The sequence below is a fragment of the Limulus polyphemus genome, unplaced genomic scaffold (assembly GCF_000517525.1).
Source record: "Limulus polyphemus unplaced genomic scaffold, Limulus_polyphemus-2.1.2 Scaffold15, whole genome shotgun sequence".
In the NCBI taxonomy this organism is placed as follows: Eukaryota; Metazoa; Arthropoda; class Merostomata; order Xiphosura; family Limulidae; genus Limulus; species Limulus polyphemus.
The window spans coordinates 1564287-1586657 of record NW_013665625.1 but is presented as its reverse complement, the minus strand read 5'-3'; the positions used below and the strand labels follow the sequence as shown (position 1 = coordinate 1586657).

The 22371-nt window shown below is 29.5% G+C and overlaps 1 protein-coding gene across 5 annotated transcripts in view; it reads left to right on the top strand.

Moving 5' to 3' along the window:
* Positions 1-22371, top strand: part of LOC106457262 — a 126869-nt gene that overhangs the window by 28232 nt on the left and 76266 nt on the right. For all 5 annotated transcript variants that reach the window (XR_002610154.1, XM_022383337.1, XM_022383327.1 and 2 more), the window contains 7 exons: positions 631-1227; positions 3249-3440; positions 3792-4062; positions 5510-5557; positions 8128-8698; positions 15247-15372; positions 19502-19612. Coding sequence is in view for 4 of the 5 variants with exons in the window: in XM_022383337.1 (XP_022239045.1) it covers positions 631-1227; positions 3249-3440; positions 3792-4062; positions 5510-5557; positions 8128-8698; positions 15247-15372; positions 19502-19612 (1916 nt within the window). In the remaining variant the exon portion in view is untranslated. The remainder of the gene's footprint in view (positions 1-630; positions 1228-3248; positions 3441-3791; positions 4063-5509; positions 5558-8127; positions 8699-15246; positions 15373-19501; positions 19613-22371) is intronic.

Here is a 22371-nt window from a genome sequence, read left to right as displayed (position 1 = left end):
AACTTCTGTATTGTTAGCCAGGCATGGCTGGAAAGTCAATATAATAAAAATAATAAATATACATAAATATATAATGTTATGAGACTTAAGCAGACTAAAAATTTGTTTTCGTGTTACAATTTGTGGTCATTCCAGAATGAAAAAAGCATAATTTATATCTTTTTCCTAATTTTTTAATTGAGGTTACAAAGTTGGTCATATAGAACCAACCCTTACAGAAATTCCACCTAGCCCGTAATGGAAGGGTTAAACTAAAGGAACTGTTTAAATAAATACATTGACTATTCAGCAGCTAAATTATTTTTTTTAATTGACCAGAAGAACTTTTCAAAATTTTATTTGCTAGTTCTTAACAAGGATTACAAACTTAAGCTGTTATGTTATGAAATTATATAGTGTGTGTTGATATTTCATTTCATATTAAGTGTCATTTCCTAGAAATTTACCATTTGGGAGAATATTTGGATCTCTAATGTATATATGAATGAACACAAGGAGTCTGCTTTAGAAATTGTACCATATGTTATAGTTAGTAATATGTAATATTGACAGAATAAAATAGTACACATTTTTGTAAGGTTGATCATTTAATTGTGATTGCTTTTGCTGATTATAACTCTATTCTATTAGGGAATTTAGTGAAGTTTAAGGATCCTGTTGTGGGTTTGTCTGTGAGGGCTAAGAGACAGAAGTTAAAAAGGATCAGAGAAGAGAAAATCAAGAAAATTAAGCAGGCTCAGGGACTGGATAACATTTCTGTTTTAAAAGTGAAGAAAAATAATAATATAAAGTCTAATAAAACTGATTCCAAAGGAAATTGTCGAAGCCTAAAACCCTCAAAGAAGTTAAAAAATAAGACTGGAAAACAGCAGAAGCTTCACGAGGATGGAATATCAACACAGCTGGGACAGAAAAAAACATCTAACAAGCTTATGGAGAAAAGACAAAAAGGAAATAAATTAAAAGCAAAGAAACCTGAAATAAAAAATTCTTTGGACACTACTGCAAATAAACCATATATTGATAAATATCTAGATACTTTTGAAACTCCAGGTTCAAGTAAATTGACTGACAGTTTTTGTAAATCAGAACTTTGTGTTCCTCCTGTACTTGAAGAAGACTACATTTCTAAGCAGGAAGAAGAAGATACAATCTCTGAGAAGAATGAAATTATTAGTGGTCAGTCTGGCAGTAAAGTGTCTCTTCAAGAAATTCCTGTGTTTGAAGGTAAATTCAACTCATTGCATTGGTTTTTGTGTTTAATATTTTTAAAATTTTGTTTAACAAAACAATGTACAAAAACAGAATTTTTCATAAAACATACTACCCATTCTGACTTTTTACTGTGAGAAAGCCTATCCTGCTTTATCTCAGACTCTGTGAGTCTTAATTTGTTCCTAATTTGTTTATTTTGGGCATCCAATGCATATATATTACAAAAGTACTGAAACATCAACTTTGATTAGAGTTGTTTAAACATTTGTTTAACAAAAGTAAAAGCTTGAAATGGAATTTTTACTTTTGTTAGTCAGTGTTGAAGTTTTTTTGTACCAAAGTTTTAATTCCAAGTTATCTGTGGGTTGGTTTGAAAAAAAAAGTTCTGAAATTAGTTCAAAATTAGTGGTAGTTTAGTTCTATTCACTGAAGTTTCCTGCCTCCAAAGTGCAGATTGGAAGCATGTATTTTTATAATAAGTTCTATTTCACTGCTAACATTTTTTATTACAATTGTCAAATAATATAGGTTTATATAGTTTTACTAGTTCATCTGTTCATTCAGTGCTCACTTGTTACAACTGGAATGTTGGTTTACTGAATTACTTTATTGAACATTAATGCATATCCACAAATAATTTTTTTTTACGATTTATTTTTGGAACATTTAAGCAACTTCCCTTTTACATGGGACTAAAATACAAGTTTTTAATTAAAGGGTTAAATATTGTGCAGAATTTTTGCTTTCAATGATAACAGAGAATCATAAAAAATTTAGGACTGTATTTTTAACAAAATTGAGTGGATATAATGTCTTATGAATTGAGTTAACTCAAAAGTTGAATATTTTTCATGTGGAAAACTGTTGATACTATCTCACCAAAAAACTCAACTTTGAGAATTTCTTATTAGTTTTATTACATTCTAATTCACTGCTTGTATTAGTGCAAAAACCTTGCAATGTGGATGCATCTAAATTTGAACTATTCCATTTTTTAACTGTTTCATAGCGAATGACACAATTGCCTAGTCTAATTTTAAAATTAATTTACTAGGGTGCTTAACTTAGAAAGTTGCTATGTATGACGTTTATATCATGGATAAGTTTATTTTTAGAAAAAATGTTTCTTTTGCTTCTTTAGTAAATTTGTTTGGTTTATAAAATAAAGTAATTTGATTTGCAACTATGTTGATACTGTGGTGCTAAAAAAGCAAAGCACATGGAAATTAACCCTGTTACAATTAAATCTTTGGAAGTGTTCATTGTAATGCTTAATGATAAATTATCTTAATGGTAACATTACAAATGAGATTTTAAACAGATTAGATATGATTAAAAGACATACTAAAACTCAGTAGATTTCTAAGGTTTTAGTAATTGTTGCTATTTGGTACTATTAAACATTTTAGAGACTAATTATTTAATAAAGCACACAAAACAAGAGTTTGCAGCATGTAAAGTTTTTTATTACTATTAGTATAATTGTGTAAATAAAACTAAAGAAGAAATTTTAAGGTCTAGTGTACAGAGTGTTAACGAAAGACAGAAGTTTCAGGATTTCTGAGTAGATTATTTGAAGAACTTTAATTTTAAATTAATACTTTCATCATGATAATTTTTTCATTAGTAATATATTTTATCTGAAAATTATGGATTTTGCTCTCATATTTAACACAAAAATAAGGATATTACAAAGAAACTTAGCATAAAGTTAAGAATTACCATGAAACTAAAGAGCTTGTCTTATACATCCTTTGACTTAGGTTTTTAGGGAGATACATGTTTATATACCAGGAATAGATTTCAGGTTGATATTAGTGAAGTGACTCAGTTAAGACATTGTAAGTTGGATGTGCATGCATTGAAACATGTAACTGTAAACATATTCAGTTGAAGAGTAAAAATTAAATGAATACATTGATTTTGTATGATTGCCACATGCATATTTGAACTTTACTTTAAAATGTAAGTTAAGTAACTTTAGAGAACTATAGTGGAGCTGCAGACTCTACATTTTTGCACTTTTCTTGCAGAAGAAAATCCTGATTCTCAGGCAATAGTGGTACGTAAAGGACCAAGAATCAAACATGTCTGTCGAAGGGCAGCAGTAGTATTAGGTTTGAAGCGAGCAAAATTTCCAGTGCGCAAAGAGAAGAAGCGATTCAGTCTGAGTGCCTTGCCTGTTGAAGAGAAAGAAAAAATCTTGGAAACTGAGTCAGGACAGAGTAGGTTTTTAGAATCACAAGATGTTAACTTTTCTTTTTTACCCAAGCATCTTGCGTTACATCTTATTTACCACTGTATATTTTACAAGAAAGTATACTTTAAAATTGTAGTTTTTTGATTGCAGATGATGACTGTATAATTGTAAAAACATCAAGATTTAACACTATAAGAGTTGCTGTAATAGGTGGAAATACATTTACTGCGCTTTACGTGAAAAAATTTCAGATTGCAGAGCTAATTCCATGGTCTTTTACTGACAGATAAATATTATTACAAAATATCGGATCTTCATTATTTGTTATTGTTTGGTAATGAAGGGTTAATGATACTTATTGTAAACCTTGTTCTAGGTACTTCTGACCATAATGGCACAGGTCCTCCAGAATTGAACAAACACTCACCAAGTAGAACAGAAAAAGATAATGTAGAAGGAATGACTAAAGAAAAGGCTAAACCTGAGAATAAGGTACCCTTACCATCCAAGAAGCTTTCAACAGTGCCCTGTAAAAAAACACCTAAGGTATCTGCCAAAAAGGTTCAGCAAGGTGGGATGAGGAAAGTTCGCTGTAGAGAATGTCAAGGCTGTCTTGCAGAAGACTGTGGGAAATGTGTTTACTGTCTGTAAGTGTTAATTTTTGAAACTTAATTGTTGATTTTGGTTTGATTTATGGTGTTATGTATTTATTCAAGGTTATTACTTCTGGATTGGCTATTACAAGTTACTATTTGCTTGATAGATTTTATTTTTGGTTGAATATAAAATGAGTAGCAAAAAACCACATTTCTATACATGTGTACCAAATAAGATATTATGGAAGGAGCATATTTCATTCTTTTATATACGTAAAAATATATCACTTAGACCATTACTATGTCTGTTGTATCCCAACTGGCCTGACGAGTCTGGGTAGCAGGCAAAAGGCCTCATCAGCACTGGATATGGCAGATGTAGTGTGGTTGACATATTACTATCCTTTGATTTCACTCATGGGCTTTTAGAATTCATACTGAGGGTTGAAAAACAGAAAATCATAAAAATAACATCAGTCATAATGATTGCTTTTTTCTTTCTCGTTCTTTTATTTGTGGACCTAATCCTACAAAAATTGTATTCAGTACATTTAACTTGTTATGTCTCATCAGTCAAATGATAGATTTTTTGTTGAACTGTTATATGTACTGATCCATGAGTAGCTTTCATTTATTAACAGTGTTGAGGATATTAATGTAAAACTACTTAATAGATATGTTGTAAAACATGGTTTGATATTACTTGCAGTATAATATTTATTTGATAAACACTACACTTGGCTGCTGCTTCTAATAATTATTGCAAAGCTTTGATGATATTCTTGATACATTTACAAGTGCTATTACGTGATCTGATGTAATTAATCTTGTTTTTACTGTGACAGTCTTAAGTCTAGTTTAGTCAGCATTTATTACAGTAACTAACAAGTTTGTTGAACATGTCTGTGAGTAGAAGTGTAGTACATACTATTGATACATAAAATTTAGCTTAATTGATAAATGCTGTGGTATCTTTTGTTGCTTTTAATGGTAATCATTAGTACTTTATTACTTCTGAAACTTGTTTATGATTCTATTGAATGGTTTTTGACATAACCAAGCAAAGAAAATTAACTATTTGAAAAAGCAAAATGCAAATCAAGTATGTATATTTTTGATATTATTACAGAGTTTTGACACCACTTATCAGATGACTGTTATACCTACTAATTTTAATTTGTTGAAGCACTAAGTATAACCTTGTTTTGCTAAAGGTGGCAGTATGTAATTTTATGTTTGATTTGTTATTGCATTTAACTTTACAAGTAAAAGTCAACATCATATATGTAAATGATCTCAGAATGTTTTCTTCATTTTCAACAATTTCAACCAAAAGTAACTTCATGTTACCAAAACAAACTCGCTGTCTATAGTCCTGTTACATGAAATGAAACAACTTTGATCATAAAATGCTATTCTAATAACTGTAGAAAGGATAAAGAAAACTACAAAAACTTTTTATAAACATCTTCACAAGAATATATCTTTTGTGTTTCAGAGACAAGAAGAAATTTGGTGGACCAAATGTTATCAAACAAGCCTGCAAGTAAGTACAAAAACAATAACTTCTAAGTTAGTAAATTGTCTATGATCATTCTTAACTATATCTCTAGTTGGAAGGTATTTAAATTTTTTTCAAATTTTGGGGAGAAAAATATGTTACGTTTTATTCCACCATTTGTTTTGAAGATGCACAAAACTAAACATTTAACAAGCTTTTGTTCTTTTCTCCCCCTTAATGAAGAAAACATCAATGCTTGCAAGTAGCCATACTTTGATGAGAATGTTGAGGGATTAACTGGTTACTGTTCTCTGAATCTCTTTTTGCAATTATTACGAAGTGTAGTTGTACATTAATAATTTAACTGTGCATTAAATTATTCTATTTCATTGAATTGTTTGTATTTAAAAAAATTTAACAGAAAAAAAATCCTAAAAATTTACAGCTAAAAAAGATCTGTCTGATTTCAAAGAGGCATGATTGTAGGTGAATATCTAGCTTGATTGTCAGTGACACAGACACCTGAAAGAATGAATTTATCCCAAGAAAACTGATTTTAGTATAAATATCAAAAACTAAAACTACATCAGGCAAACACACTAGTGATTGAAGTGGTCAGTCACAGATGACCATTAATGCGAGCAGTGAGATGAAAATAAAAGACTTCAAAAGTTGTGAGCAAAATTTAAGATTATTCTACAACAAGTATCCTCTGTCAAAATAGCTGTAAGGGAACTACGTAAAATGGCTTAACATAGCAGATGTTTATAGACCTCTAATAATACCAAAAAATGCAAAAGCATGGCTAAAGTGGTGTTAGGAACATAAAAATTGGACCAAAGAATGTGGTTTGATTAAATTGATCACCTTTTATAGTTTCCCAACAAATGGATGCATTTATATATGTTGAAAACCAAAAGAAGCTTACAACCTTGAATGTCTTATGCCATCAATTAAACATGTTACAGGCTGTGTGATGGTATGAGAAGGTTTTTGTTGGAATAGTTTGGCATCTATAATCTCACTGAAAAGTATAGTGACAGCAGATGGTTACAGAAAGCTTAAAGCCAATAGGGTTCATCTTATGATGAACATATCATTCCCAAACAGAACTGGTCTGTTTCAAGAAGTAAATGCACTGGTCTATACTACTAAAATTATTAAAGGTTGGTTCAAAGAAGTGTTTGGACACTTAACTTGGCCACCAAAATCACCAGATTTAGATGTTATGAAGCCTCTGACTAGTTCTTGAAATCAAGTTTTAAAGCAAACTTCCACCAGTACCACAACTTCAACACTTAGAAGAAGCTTAGATTGATGATTGGCCAAAAATATCATTTGTTGCATCACACCTTGTTTCTTCAGTTTCACATTGTGTTAATGCTGCATTGCCTACTCATAGAGTACCAACTTCATATTAATAAAAAAAAATGTAGAAACTAGCAGGAGTTTCCATTATTTTGTCCATCTCCTTTAGTTTAAAGGACAATATATGACTTCTGGGAAATAAGGCAGCTGTTTATTTCATATGTAACTGTTTCATAGTACTTTTTGAAAGTAAAAGGGTAGAAACTTTGTTTATGAGTTTGTAGCAAAGTTAATGGTCAGTTATGTTAATGTAAAATTTTTGTTCACTTTTGATATGTTTGTCATTTACTTATAACATTGATATTTTCTATATCTCTCTTACATGAAATAAATTTTCAATTAAAACCATTTCTTAAGTAAGCATTTCTTGTGTATTTATTGCTAAAAGGTAATTATTGTACGAAGAAAAGTCAAAAGCTCACTTTTCCCATCTGATGAATCTGAATTTGTACATAAAGGAAAGCAGTCAGATTTTGTAATGTTATAGTTAAGACAAGCCAAAAACCACTGTAATAGCATATCAATCATGGTTATGTAAATCATGTATCTGTTTAGTCACATGGTATGAAATGCAGATATTTCTCATCATTCAGCTTATGCTAAATATAGTGATCTTACATGTTCTTTCTTGTTTGAATGGTTACTTTAAAGTAAATAACAGAGAGTAAAGTTCTCTAAATTGTTTATGAACCATAGACAGACTTCAAAGAAGATAACTCAATATTTTATTCATGTGGAGATTTATTGGATGAATAGAAATTGGCCAGTCACAGCAAGATGTTACAAACTGGCTTTAAACATGTCAAAGTGTCTTTAACAGCACACTGCTTATTTTTAGAATCTTTCCCACTGTCATTGAATGGTCAATATAAAAATCATTTTTCCCTGGGCTATTTTTAATATCCAACTTGCTACTGTTCTAAACCATTGCTACAGTTTTTAGGCCAACTGGACTGGGCACACTATTATTGAGAACATAAGCAGTTGACCACTATCTGCTGATTTTGGCTTGTCACAGTTGTAGGGTACCTTCTTTCAAAACTGAAATCTAAACAACAGATGAAGAAAATAATCAGTTTTCTTCTATTTTTGAGCGGTTAATAGTTGTAATAGTTACTGGTTGAAAGATATTAAAAGTAAATTAGTAGTACTAAGCTGTATGTTTTACTTTATCAAGATATGGTTTATACAGTAATTTGAGCCTGATGAATATTTAACTGATACTTACTGATTATATTTTGTCTAAGGTATCGTCGCTGCTTGAGACCCCAAATGCCTGCTTTTAGCAAGAAGGTAGTTGAACGTCCACCACCAAAAGGTGAGGGTGATGACCATATGGGTGGGTTTGGAGGAAGTGGTTCATCAGGAGTTGGTACAGCTATGTCTCCTTCTTCTAGTTCTCCTTCATCCACTCACAGTGGAAATAACAACAGTGGAAGTAGTAGTAGCAGCAGCAGTAGTAGTAGTAGCAGTAGTGGACGTTGTGGCTCAGGGTGTGGTTCAGCAGGGACTTCATCTAGTACCAGTGGCTGTGATAATGGAAAGGAATGCTATGGTTCTACATCTTTGGATCCCCAAGTGAAAGAAAACAATTCCTTTGTACACTGTACTTGTGAAACTGTTTCCTGTGGTAGTGGTACATGGTCAGCCCTTGATCCATCTCTGGGCTCTTGTAGTGTAGTAGCTTCACCTTTTCTTGAGGACAAGGTCAATAATAATGAAAATATCCATAATCATTCAGATTGCAGTCACAAAACAGTTTGTTCACAAGTTTTTCCGAATTCAGTAGTCCCACTTTCCAGAATAACACCTTCTCAGGTAGGATGATTTTGAAAGTGCCTTTGTTACTCTAAGATCAATAATAAGCTAACTGCTGTAAATGTGTTATGTTTTACTAGGATAACATTTTCCCTGTTAAGTTAATTGACTTAACTGTCTAAACACAGGTGGGCTGTCCTATGCATGTCACAACAAGTTACAGGGTTACTTTCATAATTTAATAAAACAACTTTATTATAAATGTATATCAATACAATTAGGATTACAATATAATTTATAGTTCAAATTTTTATGTTATGAAAGTTTTAATTTCTTAACTTCAAAATATCTCAAAAGAATTCTCAACCCTTATTTTTGTTTTCATGTACAAGCTTTCACATCTTTCTTATTTTAGTTAGTATAAATCCAAAATCCCAACATATACACTATTTTATTTTAGTTAATATAAATCCAAAATCCCAACATATACACTATTTTATTTTAGTTAATATAAATCCAAAATCCCAACATATACACTATCTTATTTTAGTTAGTATAAATCCAAAATCCCAACATATACACTATCTTATTGTAGCCATGATCTGTAGATAAGGCCAAAATCCAATATACTTTGTGAACATTGTAACATCTTTTTTTTTTAGATATATCTTTTCCCAATGCATGACAGAAGCTACAACCAACTGTCTTTAACTTCCAAGCAGTCTTTGAAACTACCTCATCTTATTTGACACATAACCAATAGAAATAGATTTTAAATTACAAGCCCCCTGTGACCCTTTTGAAATTGGCAGCATCTGCAGTATCAAGACAGTCTTTATTTTATAAATTGGTAGTAAGGGAAGATGGTCTTCATACCATTTAATAATTTTCATAACCTAGTTTAATTATAGTAGGTTTGAATCTTCTATTTTAGTGAAGAATCTGCTATTTATGTTTTAAAAAATGCATATTTGGAAGGTGATTTTTTTTCTTCAAAAAAGCTAGAGAAACTTTTAACAAGGTTTAGCTCACTATTGGAATGAATGCAGACTTCTTTAGCACAGAATGAGTGCAGCATGTGAGTGTACTAGGAAAATGATTATGTGGTCACCTGTGATTTACACATTCTGTACATGAATGAAATATATACCACCTAAGCCAGGCAACAGAATTATAAAATTAAACTATGTGTAAAAGGTAAACACTAGATATTGTGAAGAATACAAACTGCTATTGTTTGAAACATATTAATTACCAAAAGAAGAAGAAAAGTGTAAGTTCATTTGATTTTATACTTTCATTTCAGGTTAACTGTACATTGATTTAGCTACAGTTAGTGTTAGGAGAGAAAACGTAACTGATAAAATACAAACTTATATTTTAAGAATTTTTGATATACACTTAGGAGGTTCTATAGGTTATGCAAATGAAAATTGAAAACTGTGTGATGAAGAAAGTATTTTTATTCTTAAAATGTAAATTACCTTGTAATCAGACTTGTCTGGGTCAGACAAATCTTTAGTAGAACTACTTTATTAAAAATTCTAATTTTATGTTAACAACATATTTGTAATTTTTAATAAAAGATTACTAGATTTTGGGAAAATACACAAACCCATTTATAAAAGGTTAACTCTATCGCGACAGGTCGCGTGTCAAAGGTCATGTCATTGCATTTGTTGATTTGCATTCAAACTTTTATTGAACTACTATTTTATGAATTTATGTCTAAGTTTGGTATTAAATTGTAGATTATAATTCAAATTTTAGTATTATACATTAGTTTATTTCTTAATTTAAAAGTAAATATTATAAATAAACAGCTAAACATTGATTTTTGTGTCACGTGGTATGTTTAATGCATTACTGGTTCAAATTAGATGTTTGTGATGTCAAAATACAAAGTATGTAGTTTCATATCAATTAGGAACTCAAACTACCAATATTGACAAGCTAGAATATAAAATAAGAACCTCTTATCTTTTCAGTTTGCTAAGATATCACTCAGAATATGGTTTTCTCAGCCATTTTGATGTGTTATTGTGTTAATCTCATTCTTTTCACACAAGATTTCAAGGGGATAACGTAAGTCTTTAGTGAGCTCTAAATTTCATATTTTTTTTTACCAGAATGCACCTTAGTTACTATGCTTGATAAATTATAGTGGAGTTCTATGGTATTGATATGGTAATTTATGATTTTTTTTGGTTATTTCGAATGTATGTATAAAACCTAAAAGAAATTTTCTTTTCACATCCTCCACTTGGGAAATTTCATAAGGCTTAGCAACCTATAACAAGCAGTAAGCAAATACAAAGGTCGTAACAAGAAGAGATAATTGTTTGCTCTACTTCTTTATTTACTGTTCTGGGTTTTGAGAAAAATAAGTTTATAAATTTATTTGTAAATAATATTAATGTATATACATATATAATGTATAATAATTGAAATGTGACTGTATTTTACAAAATACTAGTCTACTAAAACATGACCAAGACAGGTCACTTTGTAAAGACTAAAGGTCAGTTTTATAATATTTGATACGGTAACATGAGAGCACATGAGCCATGTCATTGTAACTTCTGTATTGTTAGCCAGCCTAGCTGGAAGGTCAATATAATAGATACATATAAATATATAATGTTATGAGATTTAGTCTGTTTAGACTAAACACTTGTGTTTTTGTGTTATAATTTTTAGTCATTCTAGAACATAAAAAGCATAATTTAAATATATTTCCCAATTCTCTATGGTTACGAGGCCCATCATATTTATAGACCCCATAGAGTTAGGGTAGAGAAAATAACAGAAACAGGCTCAATATTTTCATAAATAAATCTATAATAAAAATGCTTTATTAAAAAATCTGATTTTTTATATATGAAAGACATAATCTTTAGTAAAAGTCTACCAAATTTTGTGAAGATACACTTACTGCATTAAAAGTTATAGTATAAATACTCAACATGTGCAACTGTGTATATGAACTCATATATTTTACCAGGCTAGGCCAACTAGAATGATGCTTGTAATCTAATGAAATATAATAACTTTTAAGTAAATAGGTACAAATAATTGAAACCACAGAACAATTCCAGTTTTTTTTTTATCAAGTCTCTGACCTTTCACAGATTCCATGCTATTTTAAATAATGCTTAACATTTATATATATATATCTAACTTTCTAAACAAAGTCTGAAATAACTGAATCTGCATGGATTATGTATCTCTCTGAAATGTGGCAAACCTTTAGTAAATGTACAAGTCAGTTGTACACACAAAATCAGATGTGTTATGACAGTATTTAAACTCAAGATATGTTTATGAATTGATGACATCAGTCTGATTCAAACTTTGATAAGTTGGAGTGCAGGGTGATATTTATTAAGAATAAAAATAATTTTGTCCATCATATAGTTTGCACATTGCATTTGCATGACTTCTATAAAGTCTGAAATGCATATCTACAGTTATTTTAGGATTTTTATATATTGTATCTGTCACTCACTCTTCTCTACTATGAACTAATGCTAAATAAGCAATGCAAGGTAAAATGAATAGTTGAGAACTCTGACGTCAAATACATAATATCACATTAAGTGGCACTTTGTCAAAGGTTGTGGTCTGTGTACTTTGACCTCCACTCATACACACACAGTTTAAAAACATCAAAAAATATTTCATTTAAATAAAGGGGAAACACAATATTAACATTGAAGTAACCTTTTAAAACTATGTTTTTGTAACATAACTAGCGTATAGCCCATCAAAAATGACTGGGCACTTACTATCACCCCACCTCATAGTATACCCTAACTTCACATTTCATATCTAACTGAAATAAATAAATTTTGCAAAATCATACTTGACCAACAAAAAGGCAGAAAAGTGTAGTAGAGGCAGTCAAATGTCAGTAAATTCCTTTGTGGGAGTCAGTCAAAATTAGGATCATTCATGAAATGATTTTGTGGCATATTTATAGAATAATTATTGGTAAAAATCAGTTAGCTTAACAATTTCTAATATATAGAAAAGCCAGTACATTTTGGTAACACTACATTCCAACAATATTGGAAATTGTTGTTAGTCTACCTAACAAAAGTATACAATGAAATGTATAGACAACAAAACTGGAAAAATATTTGTTGATTTCTTAATTTAAGAGTCTCTGTTGATTAAAGAGGTTTTGTTTTTTATTAAAAGCATTTGTGATATAACAGAAAATAGTTTAATTAAGAAAAAATTAACTTTTTATGCACTTGGCTGTAGACTAGGTGATCCCACACTACATCTTTACTTTAGGCTTATTATACCAACATTCACTACACTTATAAGGTTTCATGGCAACCACCCCAACCCCTTGCATCTCTGTCCTCCTAAAATCATAATGGGCAGACAGTAATCAAACTATTCTATCTGTATAAATGCATTTTGCCTTTCATGATTCCTGTTTTGAGAAATCAAGCATGATGTGACACACACTGGCTTTTATATAGGTTAGATAAATGTATTGCCTTGTGTAGCATAGAGTTAGCATTTTTGTTTACTCTACTTGCCTTTGTTCAGTGAACTGAATCAGTGAAGTCAGTTTAAGATTATGAGCATTCAGTTAAAGTTATAAAAAATGCATCTTGGCTGTGTATACAGGCTTAGTCATTTGACCAACCTTTTAACCATGAAACTATACATAATAAAATTATGAATATTCTGAGTGTATTTTCACAAAATTTGGCAAGCTTGTAGTTAAAATTACAGTTCTGTTGTTCAGTTGTTTTTATAAAGTATTTTTAACAAATGTTTGTCTGTGAATTTATGAAGTCTGAGAGAAAGGTGAATTTTCATGCTAAGAACAATAATTCTTTTTTTTTTTATAATTTTCTTATTTCATTTGTATCACCTTTATAACCTCCTGTATGAATATCAAAATACTTTTTCCATATAACTTTGAACTTTATCTTTTTATTTTCTCTACCTTAACACTGACTTGCAAATTCATCTGTAGTTATTGTTTTTCATAGAATAATTGCAGATTGTAAAGATAATTACAATTATTTATCTTAAGATTTGTAACTGAACTTTTCATAGCTGCTTTCAATTAAATTTATTATTTTATTGCTCTTTGAATCATGACTAATTACCATAGCAAGTAATAAATCACAGGATTGCAGAGAGTTTAGGGTGAACTAAATTTCAGGTTACATCATGGAACAACTAACTACATACATTCCTCAAAGAGTGATCACAAAAAAGTTTTTATTTCATTGACGTTTGAATGTATAAACTAATAGTATTTCCTTTTTTCATTTTAGTTAAAAATATATAACAATGAATAAAAGTGTACATGAAAACAAGAAATATAGCATTTGTCTTAGCCATAGGCTGATTTGTATTTTGGTGTTTGCTTTTATAAGCCTTCTTTTTTCTGTGTTCATTGTCCATAAAATAACTTAAGTTTTCAATGAGCATTTTAGAACACAAAAAAGATATCGGGTACTATAACAGAACGTTCCAAGACAGCTATAATTTATCTGTTTTCCTATAAATAGGTTAAAAAAATTACATCATATTTGCATCACTGACTTCGGTCTACACATGTTAAAATCTATTTGAAAAATAATGCTTTCACTTGGAAAATGAAACAGACAATCATCATGATCATGTAATTCACAAAATGATTATAAACATCTATCATTGACAGATGGGTATGAGAAAATATGTGTTGGGAGGAGCTTTTGTAGTGGGTGGAATATATTTATTGGTTTCTCAGAAAATAAAGAAAGTGGAAGGTTCTTATTTTTTACTTTGGCTTGTTGATATCTATAGTTTTTTACTCTAATTTATGGGCACCTTGAAACCTGTACAAGAGAAAAAAAGGAAATCTAAAAGAATTCAGAGAACATGGGTCATGTAGCACAGGAAGATAAAGAATAAGAATTTATTTAAATATTTCTTTTCAAAATTGAAAAAATTAAAATGTAGATAATATAAAAAACTGAGTTATAAACTATATTTTAATATCAAATTTATTGAAATACATATTTAATCGAATTTTGAATGTAACTTTGTAAAAAAGGTTGTTACAATGCACTTTGACTCCCCCCCTCCCCATACACAGATGTGCGCACACCTATTTCGAGAAAGTTAACTTCAAAGATGTTTCTCACATCTGATTTAATTGTTATATAATTCATTAGAATAATCCTGTTCCTTGTACTAAAGTGTTGTGGTATGCTGTTACCAAAAGGCTGTAATAAAAGTTGGCTTTCAAAAAAGTGGTATTCTTTATTTTCACAGTTTTGTTAGAAGATTAATGTAAGTTTTATGTGTGAATGATATCAAGTATACCTTGCATTTTGTAATAAACCAAAATGATTATAATTGTGTTTATAAACTAATGTTTATTAGAGGCAGCTATAAATTAAATTTTTTATCTACATTTTGAGTATAAATAATGGCTTTTAAATATTTTAAATTTTTTCATTATTTTCTAATATTTAGAATGAAAATGGAAAAAAATTCTTTATTTTTTTAGATTTGGGAAGTAAATTTATTTATTTCTAAATTATTGTTATTAGAATAAGAATTAATGAAAATATGTTGACTTCTAGTCAGCCCACTCAGTTTGTACTAAGGCCAGAACATCTTCGACTTGGGACATAACAAGACCACAGAAGACGTATGAAATCAAAAGACAACCATATCGAAAACCTTGCCTTATCTATGCAGATTATTGGGTATGTTTTTTTTTCTTCTTCCATTTAGTAAAGATAAAGGACATTACAGGCACTTTTTCATTAGTTTTTGGAGTGTAGGTCTTCCTTCAAGGGTTATTCAGAAATTTGCAAAAAGTGTAATGAGTGTTTAGTGAGGTCCACTGGCTTTAGATACACTCCCAAAATTTCTGGGAAGAGTTGTTTTTAAGCTTTGTTCTCTTGCTTTAAACATTTTCTTGGATTACCAACATACCACCTCCACCCAAAATAGGAAGTCTGGATTTGTCAGTATTTTGTATGAACTGATAAGGAGCTTTATTATAAAGGTACTAACTGTTCTGTGGTGTAGTGTATTTAACTTAGACATTAACTATAAATTTTTATTATTCTTGAAGGATAGAATGAGAATGTACTGTTCAGGTGATTTTTTTAAAAGGTGATGTTAGTGTTTTCATTCTATATCACTTTTAGTCTACATAATCTCTGTATCATGATTATTTTATTATTTTTCTTTTATTTCAGTCTAAGTGTTTTTCTAATTTTTATTAATGTTTCTGAATATTTTAACACTATTTAAAGCCAGTTCTAATTCCCATATTACTTTTGGAAATTTCTCATATTCTAATAACCCTCTCTCCTCCACTTCCCCTTTTTATGCTCTACTACTGTTTTTGTTCCTTCTAATTATCACACTTTACACTGCTGCTTATTTCCAATTTACCCCTGAGGAAGGAAGGTGAGCCTTCCGAAAGAACTTCAGTTATTGTTTTTAGTTTCATGAATTGGCACTGGTTGTAACAGTATTTGGTATTCTATTCATATGCCACCAACAGCAGCTTTTATCGACAGATTGTAAGAAGTTGAAATGTACCTTTAAGAAGAGCTACAATATATAAAATTAAGTTATTTTACTGAGTGAATTTTTGTTATGAGGTATATTAAAAATTTACCTTGAGATGTAATTCTCTGTTTCTTTATGATTTCAGGTTGATATTGATAATTAGGGTTTTTGAATAAAAATTGAAACTTTTGTTTCATATCTAATTCATAAAAAGAATACAACAGAAAATTTTTTTTCATGGTGAGTTTGAGTAGTGAACAAAAAAATATTCTTTTATTATTGTTTTTTAATATGGATGGATAAAGTGAACACAGAAAAATTAATAGAGTTGTTATTTTGTTTTGAAAAGACAATCCAGTTTTACTGTGAATTGGTAAACAGTAATTGATCTATATTATTTTATTTTTTTTGTGACTACTCATATAATGCTATAAACTTGATAAGTAGTTCGTGATTTTGACACTTGTCATACTGACTAGTGTTTAGAATTGCACAATGGCTATCTGAAGATTTCTGTTGATACAGTTCAATTTGAATATATATGTTTTCTGTGTTATGAGTTATATCAAGCAGATACATAATTATCACTCTGAAGTATGGCTTGCATTCTTATTTAAATGGTTCCTACAGGTCAGAGAAATTGGGAAAAGTCATTGAATTTTATACTTTGGGTTCCCATCCTAAAAAATATGGAGAATTTCATTTTACAGACAAAAAATGGGAAAAGTCAGTGAATTTTATACTTAGGATTCCCATCCTAAAAAAATATGGAGAATTTCATGTGATTAAACGATGCTTCTAGGACATGGATGGGGAAAAAATTTATCATTAGCAATAAAAAATATCACATACAGGTTAATTCTGGTACATTTAATATGTCAGTATGTGTATTTTATGCACAAACATTGTTAAGTCTTCATTAATTGTCATGGTGTATAAATAGTAAATTGATAATGATTTATAAGCATAATGAAGTGGTTTTATTTTGAGGAATATACTAAATGTTAGTCCATCTTCAGGTAAATATGAAGGCAGCTGTAATATATTATGTAAACAGTAGTTAGATTCCTACCTAAATGAAGTGCAAGAGCTCTGAACAAGGCTTTATCTCATTCTCCTAAAACTAGATTATGGAAGATCATTTTGCTATGGTGTAAAAGCCCTTAACATATTACTATTTAAATAGGCTGTTTCCATTAGATAAGTTACTTTGATATTACATACAAATTGTAGTGTATTAATAAAACAGTAGTCATAGCCGGAACTTGTAATATTGTAGGCGTGTTATGTCAGTGACATATTTGTGTAGGAAAGACTTGGAAAATGTCAGAATGAAATGAACAGTTTGATTATTTTGGTAAAGCCTGACAGTTAAAGATAAACCAAATCAATACAGCTTTGCTGAGTTATTGTTTTTATTTCATATTTGTACTTGCATATATTCAATTAATTATCAAAAATAACTATAATAATTACATACAATAAAGATTTTTCAGTAATTTTGTTGTAATTAATTATAAAGCAAAATATACATCACAAAAAATTGCCTATAGCACTTGAAATTGTAATGTATATAATAGCTAGGGCAGGAACTGTTGGCAGATGATATCTCCAAAAGACAGGTAGAATATTGCTAATGACAGTTAAAGAAAATGTGTATAAAGCAAAATATGGATGACAGTATATAGTATCAATAATTTGGAGATAACAAGTTTTGAAAAAATTTAAATATAGAATATTTGACAGTAATTAATAATATGGCACATGCAAAGGTTTCCAAAGGCACTGTATTGTATTGTTATTCGTAAATCTTTGTAGAAACAGTTGAACTTGTGCCTGTGAATAGCATGTGTACCTAATAATCTGTAATTTAATGCATTGGGATACCTGAGTAATGTATTGGGAGAATATACTGTACAGTTTGAAAGAATTGGATTATTAATTTTGGTATTGTTTTGAAACTATGGGCTTTAAAACCATCGTGTATTCTTGGGATCGAGATACTAGTTATTATGGAGATTGTTAGTAGTAGTGATAGTGTGGTCAAGTACAGTAGATATGTTAGTGCCTGTCATTGTCTAAATCCAAGGATTATACCAGAATAGAGGCAGCGTGAGTATTTAAAGTTTTACTTGGTAGCTGTTTTTATTTAATGTGATAAGCAACATTATTTAAGAGAAAAATTAAAAACTTGACACTTGAGTAGTGTAGTATTGTAATGCAGTATCACTGTCATTGATAAACATGTTTCCTGTCCAGTTATCGTAGTCTTTAAAAGTATCTTTGTATGTTGTGATTATGTAGGATTGTAATGCAACTACATTTTGGAGGTTTTATCAGCAGGTAAGATTCCATGTATGAAGTGTCCTGTATGTATAGTTAGAATTTACCATTTAGTTATTTGTAAATATGATTGACACTATCAGATAAACTAAACTTGAGCAAACCTGAAAGTATTTTCCATAATTTGATCAGTCACTAAATATAAGGTCATATAAATTCAAAGGTTTAAATGCTTTTAATATAGATGAACTTGATATGCACATTTTCAAAGTACATGTGAAAATAATACTTGATCAATGAATGCTTTTGTTAACTGTTTTATAGATATCAGAAATATTGGTTTAATGCAGTGATTAGCAACTGAAAGTTTTATACATTTTGTGCATGAACACACAGTAGGAAATATTACTTGAATATTTGATGTATGAGAAGTGTACTTGTTGAAGAATATTCTATTTCACAACAGTAAACATGTTTCTTCTGTATATTAAAAATCAAAGCTTAATAATCACAAATGTTAAAATCTGTATTGTACGTACTGTAGTTACTTTTTTTGTGGTCAGTATACACCATCATAAACAAATGGATAAGAGCTGCCTTTGTTGTGTATGTTCTGATAAAGTATTGATAATTCAAGAATGGTCTGACCCACCTTGTTGAAACTTTGCAAGATCACACATAACCAAACTGTGACTTGCCATACAGTCTGTGTGTGTTTATTAAACATTATGTGACCAATGTTTTTCAGTTTCATATATTGTTATAGATAATAGTTCAATGATACATTATAAACATAGATAATGTTGTCAGAGGATAACATATTTTGATCAGTGAAAGGTTTGGGAAAAGTTGGAGAATTTTATTCCACCAAAAATGTGGGAACCACGTATTTATGAAAAATAACATGTTGTCCAAACAAAAAAAAAGGGAAAAAGAGTATTTATACATTTTATTTGATATAGCTGCTTTTATATTATGAGATAAAGTATTTTAATATTTTGTCACTTTGTCATTTTTTCTCTGCAGGAAGATTATGATCCTCAACACATTTGGAATGAAGGATTTGCCCTGATTGGTTCTCAGGTGTTTCCAGTCAGAAACACATGTTATCTATGTGGCAGTGCTGGAGTGAAAGAGGTAGACTTTTGTCAGTAATTGCTCAAGTTAGCTTGTGTGAAAATGGAAAAAAATTGTTTATCTTATTTAAATTTCAGCTAAACTGCTGATTTAAGGTTGGCTGCAATTGCTTTACAATTTTGTTAGAATAAATATCTTAATATTATAATTTAAAAAATATACATCTTTTATTATTTAATACAGTTTTAACACCAAAATGTAGTAGGACATGGTTTTCACTAATATTAGTCATATACAAGTTTAATTTTAGATATTCTGTAGATTTTAAAATTGTACTTACCAAATTTAGCTTATTGAGATTAAAATATGTTTACTGCTGATATCACTCTTGTTTTATGATAGAATCTAAATGTTTTCTCAAACAGTATTTTTAATTCTGCTAAAATAATGTAGGAATAAACCAAAAAAATTATATAACACCTCAGCAGCATATGGCAAACAGCTAATCATTTCAAGGAAAATTTGATGATGTAATAGTATTTTAGCTTGTTAATTATGTAAATATCTTAACAAAGCAAAAAATTCAAACAATGGAACTTTTAAAGCATACAAATAAGAGATTATAGCAATCAAATCACTACTGAATATTTGTTTAAGTGAGAAAAGTACACATGTTAAGCTACAGTAAGAAAAATTATAAATAAGAATTGTTTCTAATCTTAGATTCAAATCTATTTTGGTGCTGCTTATAAGCATACATAATGTATATTATGCCACTAAAATTAGTATAATATATACATGTATAATATTTTTATTGAAATGCTTTGATACCTGTACTTGCTGTATTTTAAAATTTTAAGGCATATTTTTTGTTTTTTTGAACTAGATATAGAAATTAAACAATATGTTGTAGTACAAGTGTGTAACACCAGTGAAATATGCTACTTCCATGAGTTATGTACAGTGTTCTCATTCAGATTGAACAATCATGAAGGAATTTCAAATTTTATACATTGAATATCATATTCTACATGTAAATCAACAAATGTACAATATTGACCATGACTATAACTGTTAATAGGAAACATTTCCAAGTCTGTCAGGCATGTAAAGTGTATATGGTGGTTTACAGTGTTAAATCATAAGAAACACAGCAAACAGTTTAATTTTTATGTAATCCATGATAGTTTTAATATAACATTAGAAGTGAGCACAAGAAAGAGTTAGATAATTTGAACAGTTTTTACTATGATATGAAAGAGAGCTAAAAAAATTCTTTGAATCCTCACTGATGAAATTTCAAACTTTACCAGTGCTAAATATAAACAATAAATTCTGCAGATAACTGCTCTTACATTTTATTTTATTTGTTTTCTGTAAATTGCTTATTATTAGTCTTCATCTATAGGATTGCTTACAATTTAAGGTAACAATTTTCATATATTCAGTCATGTTGTCCCTATGATTAGATGACACCTAAAATTGACCTTTTCTCTGAGGATTATGTTACAGGACTTACCAGTTCAAAGTTATATTTTGTTGTTATAAAGATATGCCAGGTACAAAATATTCTAATTTTGAAGAAAGGGATACCTGTACTGATGAATTGTATCAGTAAAACAAGGGAAAGCATGATTTCAGAAGATAAAATATGAATTATTTCATGACCAGGTACCAGTTGTACATTAGAGGTAATGAAGAAAGTTAAACAGCTTGTGATCCAAGAACACTATGGTTCATTGCAGCTAAAGCAAGAACATCCTTTGGAACATTAAATAAAGATAACTCAAGCAGACTTATGTGTCTTTTTTGTTGCACATGCTCTGGAAGTCTTCATTCTTGCATAGTTGATGAACTTCAACCATCAACAGACATCAAATTATATGCTGTATGCAAGTAGTTTTTAATCAGGCCGTCTTGTAGAACATCTTTGGTGATGGTAGAAATGTTTATAGGGATTAGGTACTAATGCTTGTATCATTACCGTTGTTCAGGGACGTTATTGTTTGCAGGTGTAAAAATGGTATTCAGTATATTTATTACAGATCTTGTTGCATCCAGTAAAATATATATGTGTGTGTGAGTATATATGAATATTAAAAGGAGCACCAATATCTTTAGTTGGTTGGAAGTGCTTTTGCAACTTACACTGCTCTTTAGCCAACCTAATTACATACCATACATAATTCTTTTTAACAAAATCAAAATGCTTATACATCCCAGTAAAAATATTTTTAACAAAAATATAAATGGTTTTATGTTATTTCAAATTCATGAGCAGCATAATCTTATAAGTAAACTAAATATATATATTATTTAATATCCATAAATATAACATGTAAATAAAACATAACTAAATACTCAAGAAATTCATAAGTTATTTACATAGAGTTCAAATTACTTCCAATATTTTTATGAAATAACTTTTATACAATAATCTTTTTGGCTGATTATCACAAGACCAAAATGGAAAGTAGAAAAAGAAAGGTTATTACACTGAGTGATACCTTCTTGTCTGTTTTCAGGTTTATATTTATAACAAAGTAAACAGTTCAAGTTTTTTGGCTTTTTATAAGCTACAATAACATTAGCATTACTTATGGCTTTTGATGTACAAGAATTGATCAAACTTTTACTCTTCTTCATTTTAACTTTTAATCCTGGGGTATACTTATTGGCAACTGGTAATATTTCTGTTTTATTAACCCTATCACCACCGGCATTCTTTACTGCACATAACACAAGGTTTTAATATCTTACATTAGATATTTTATTAAACTACTTTTTGTTTATGTTATGCCAATTAGAATAGCATAAAA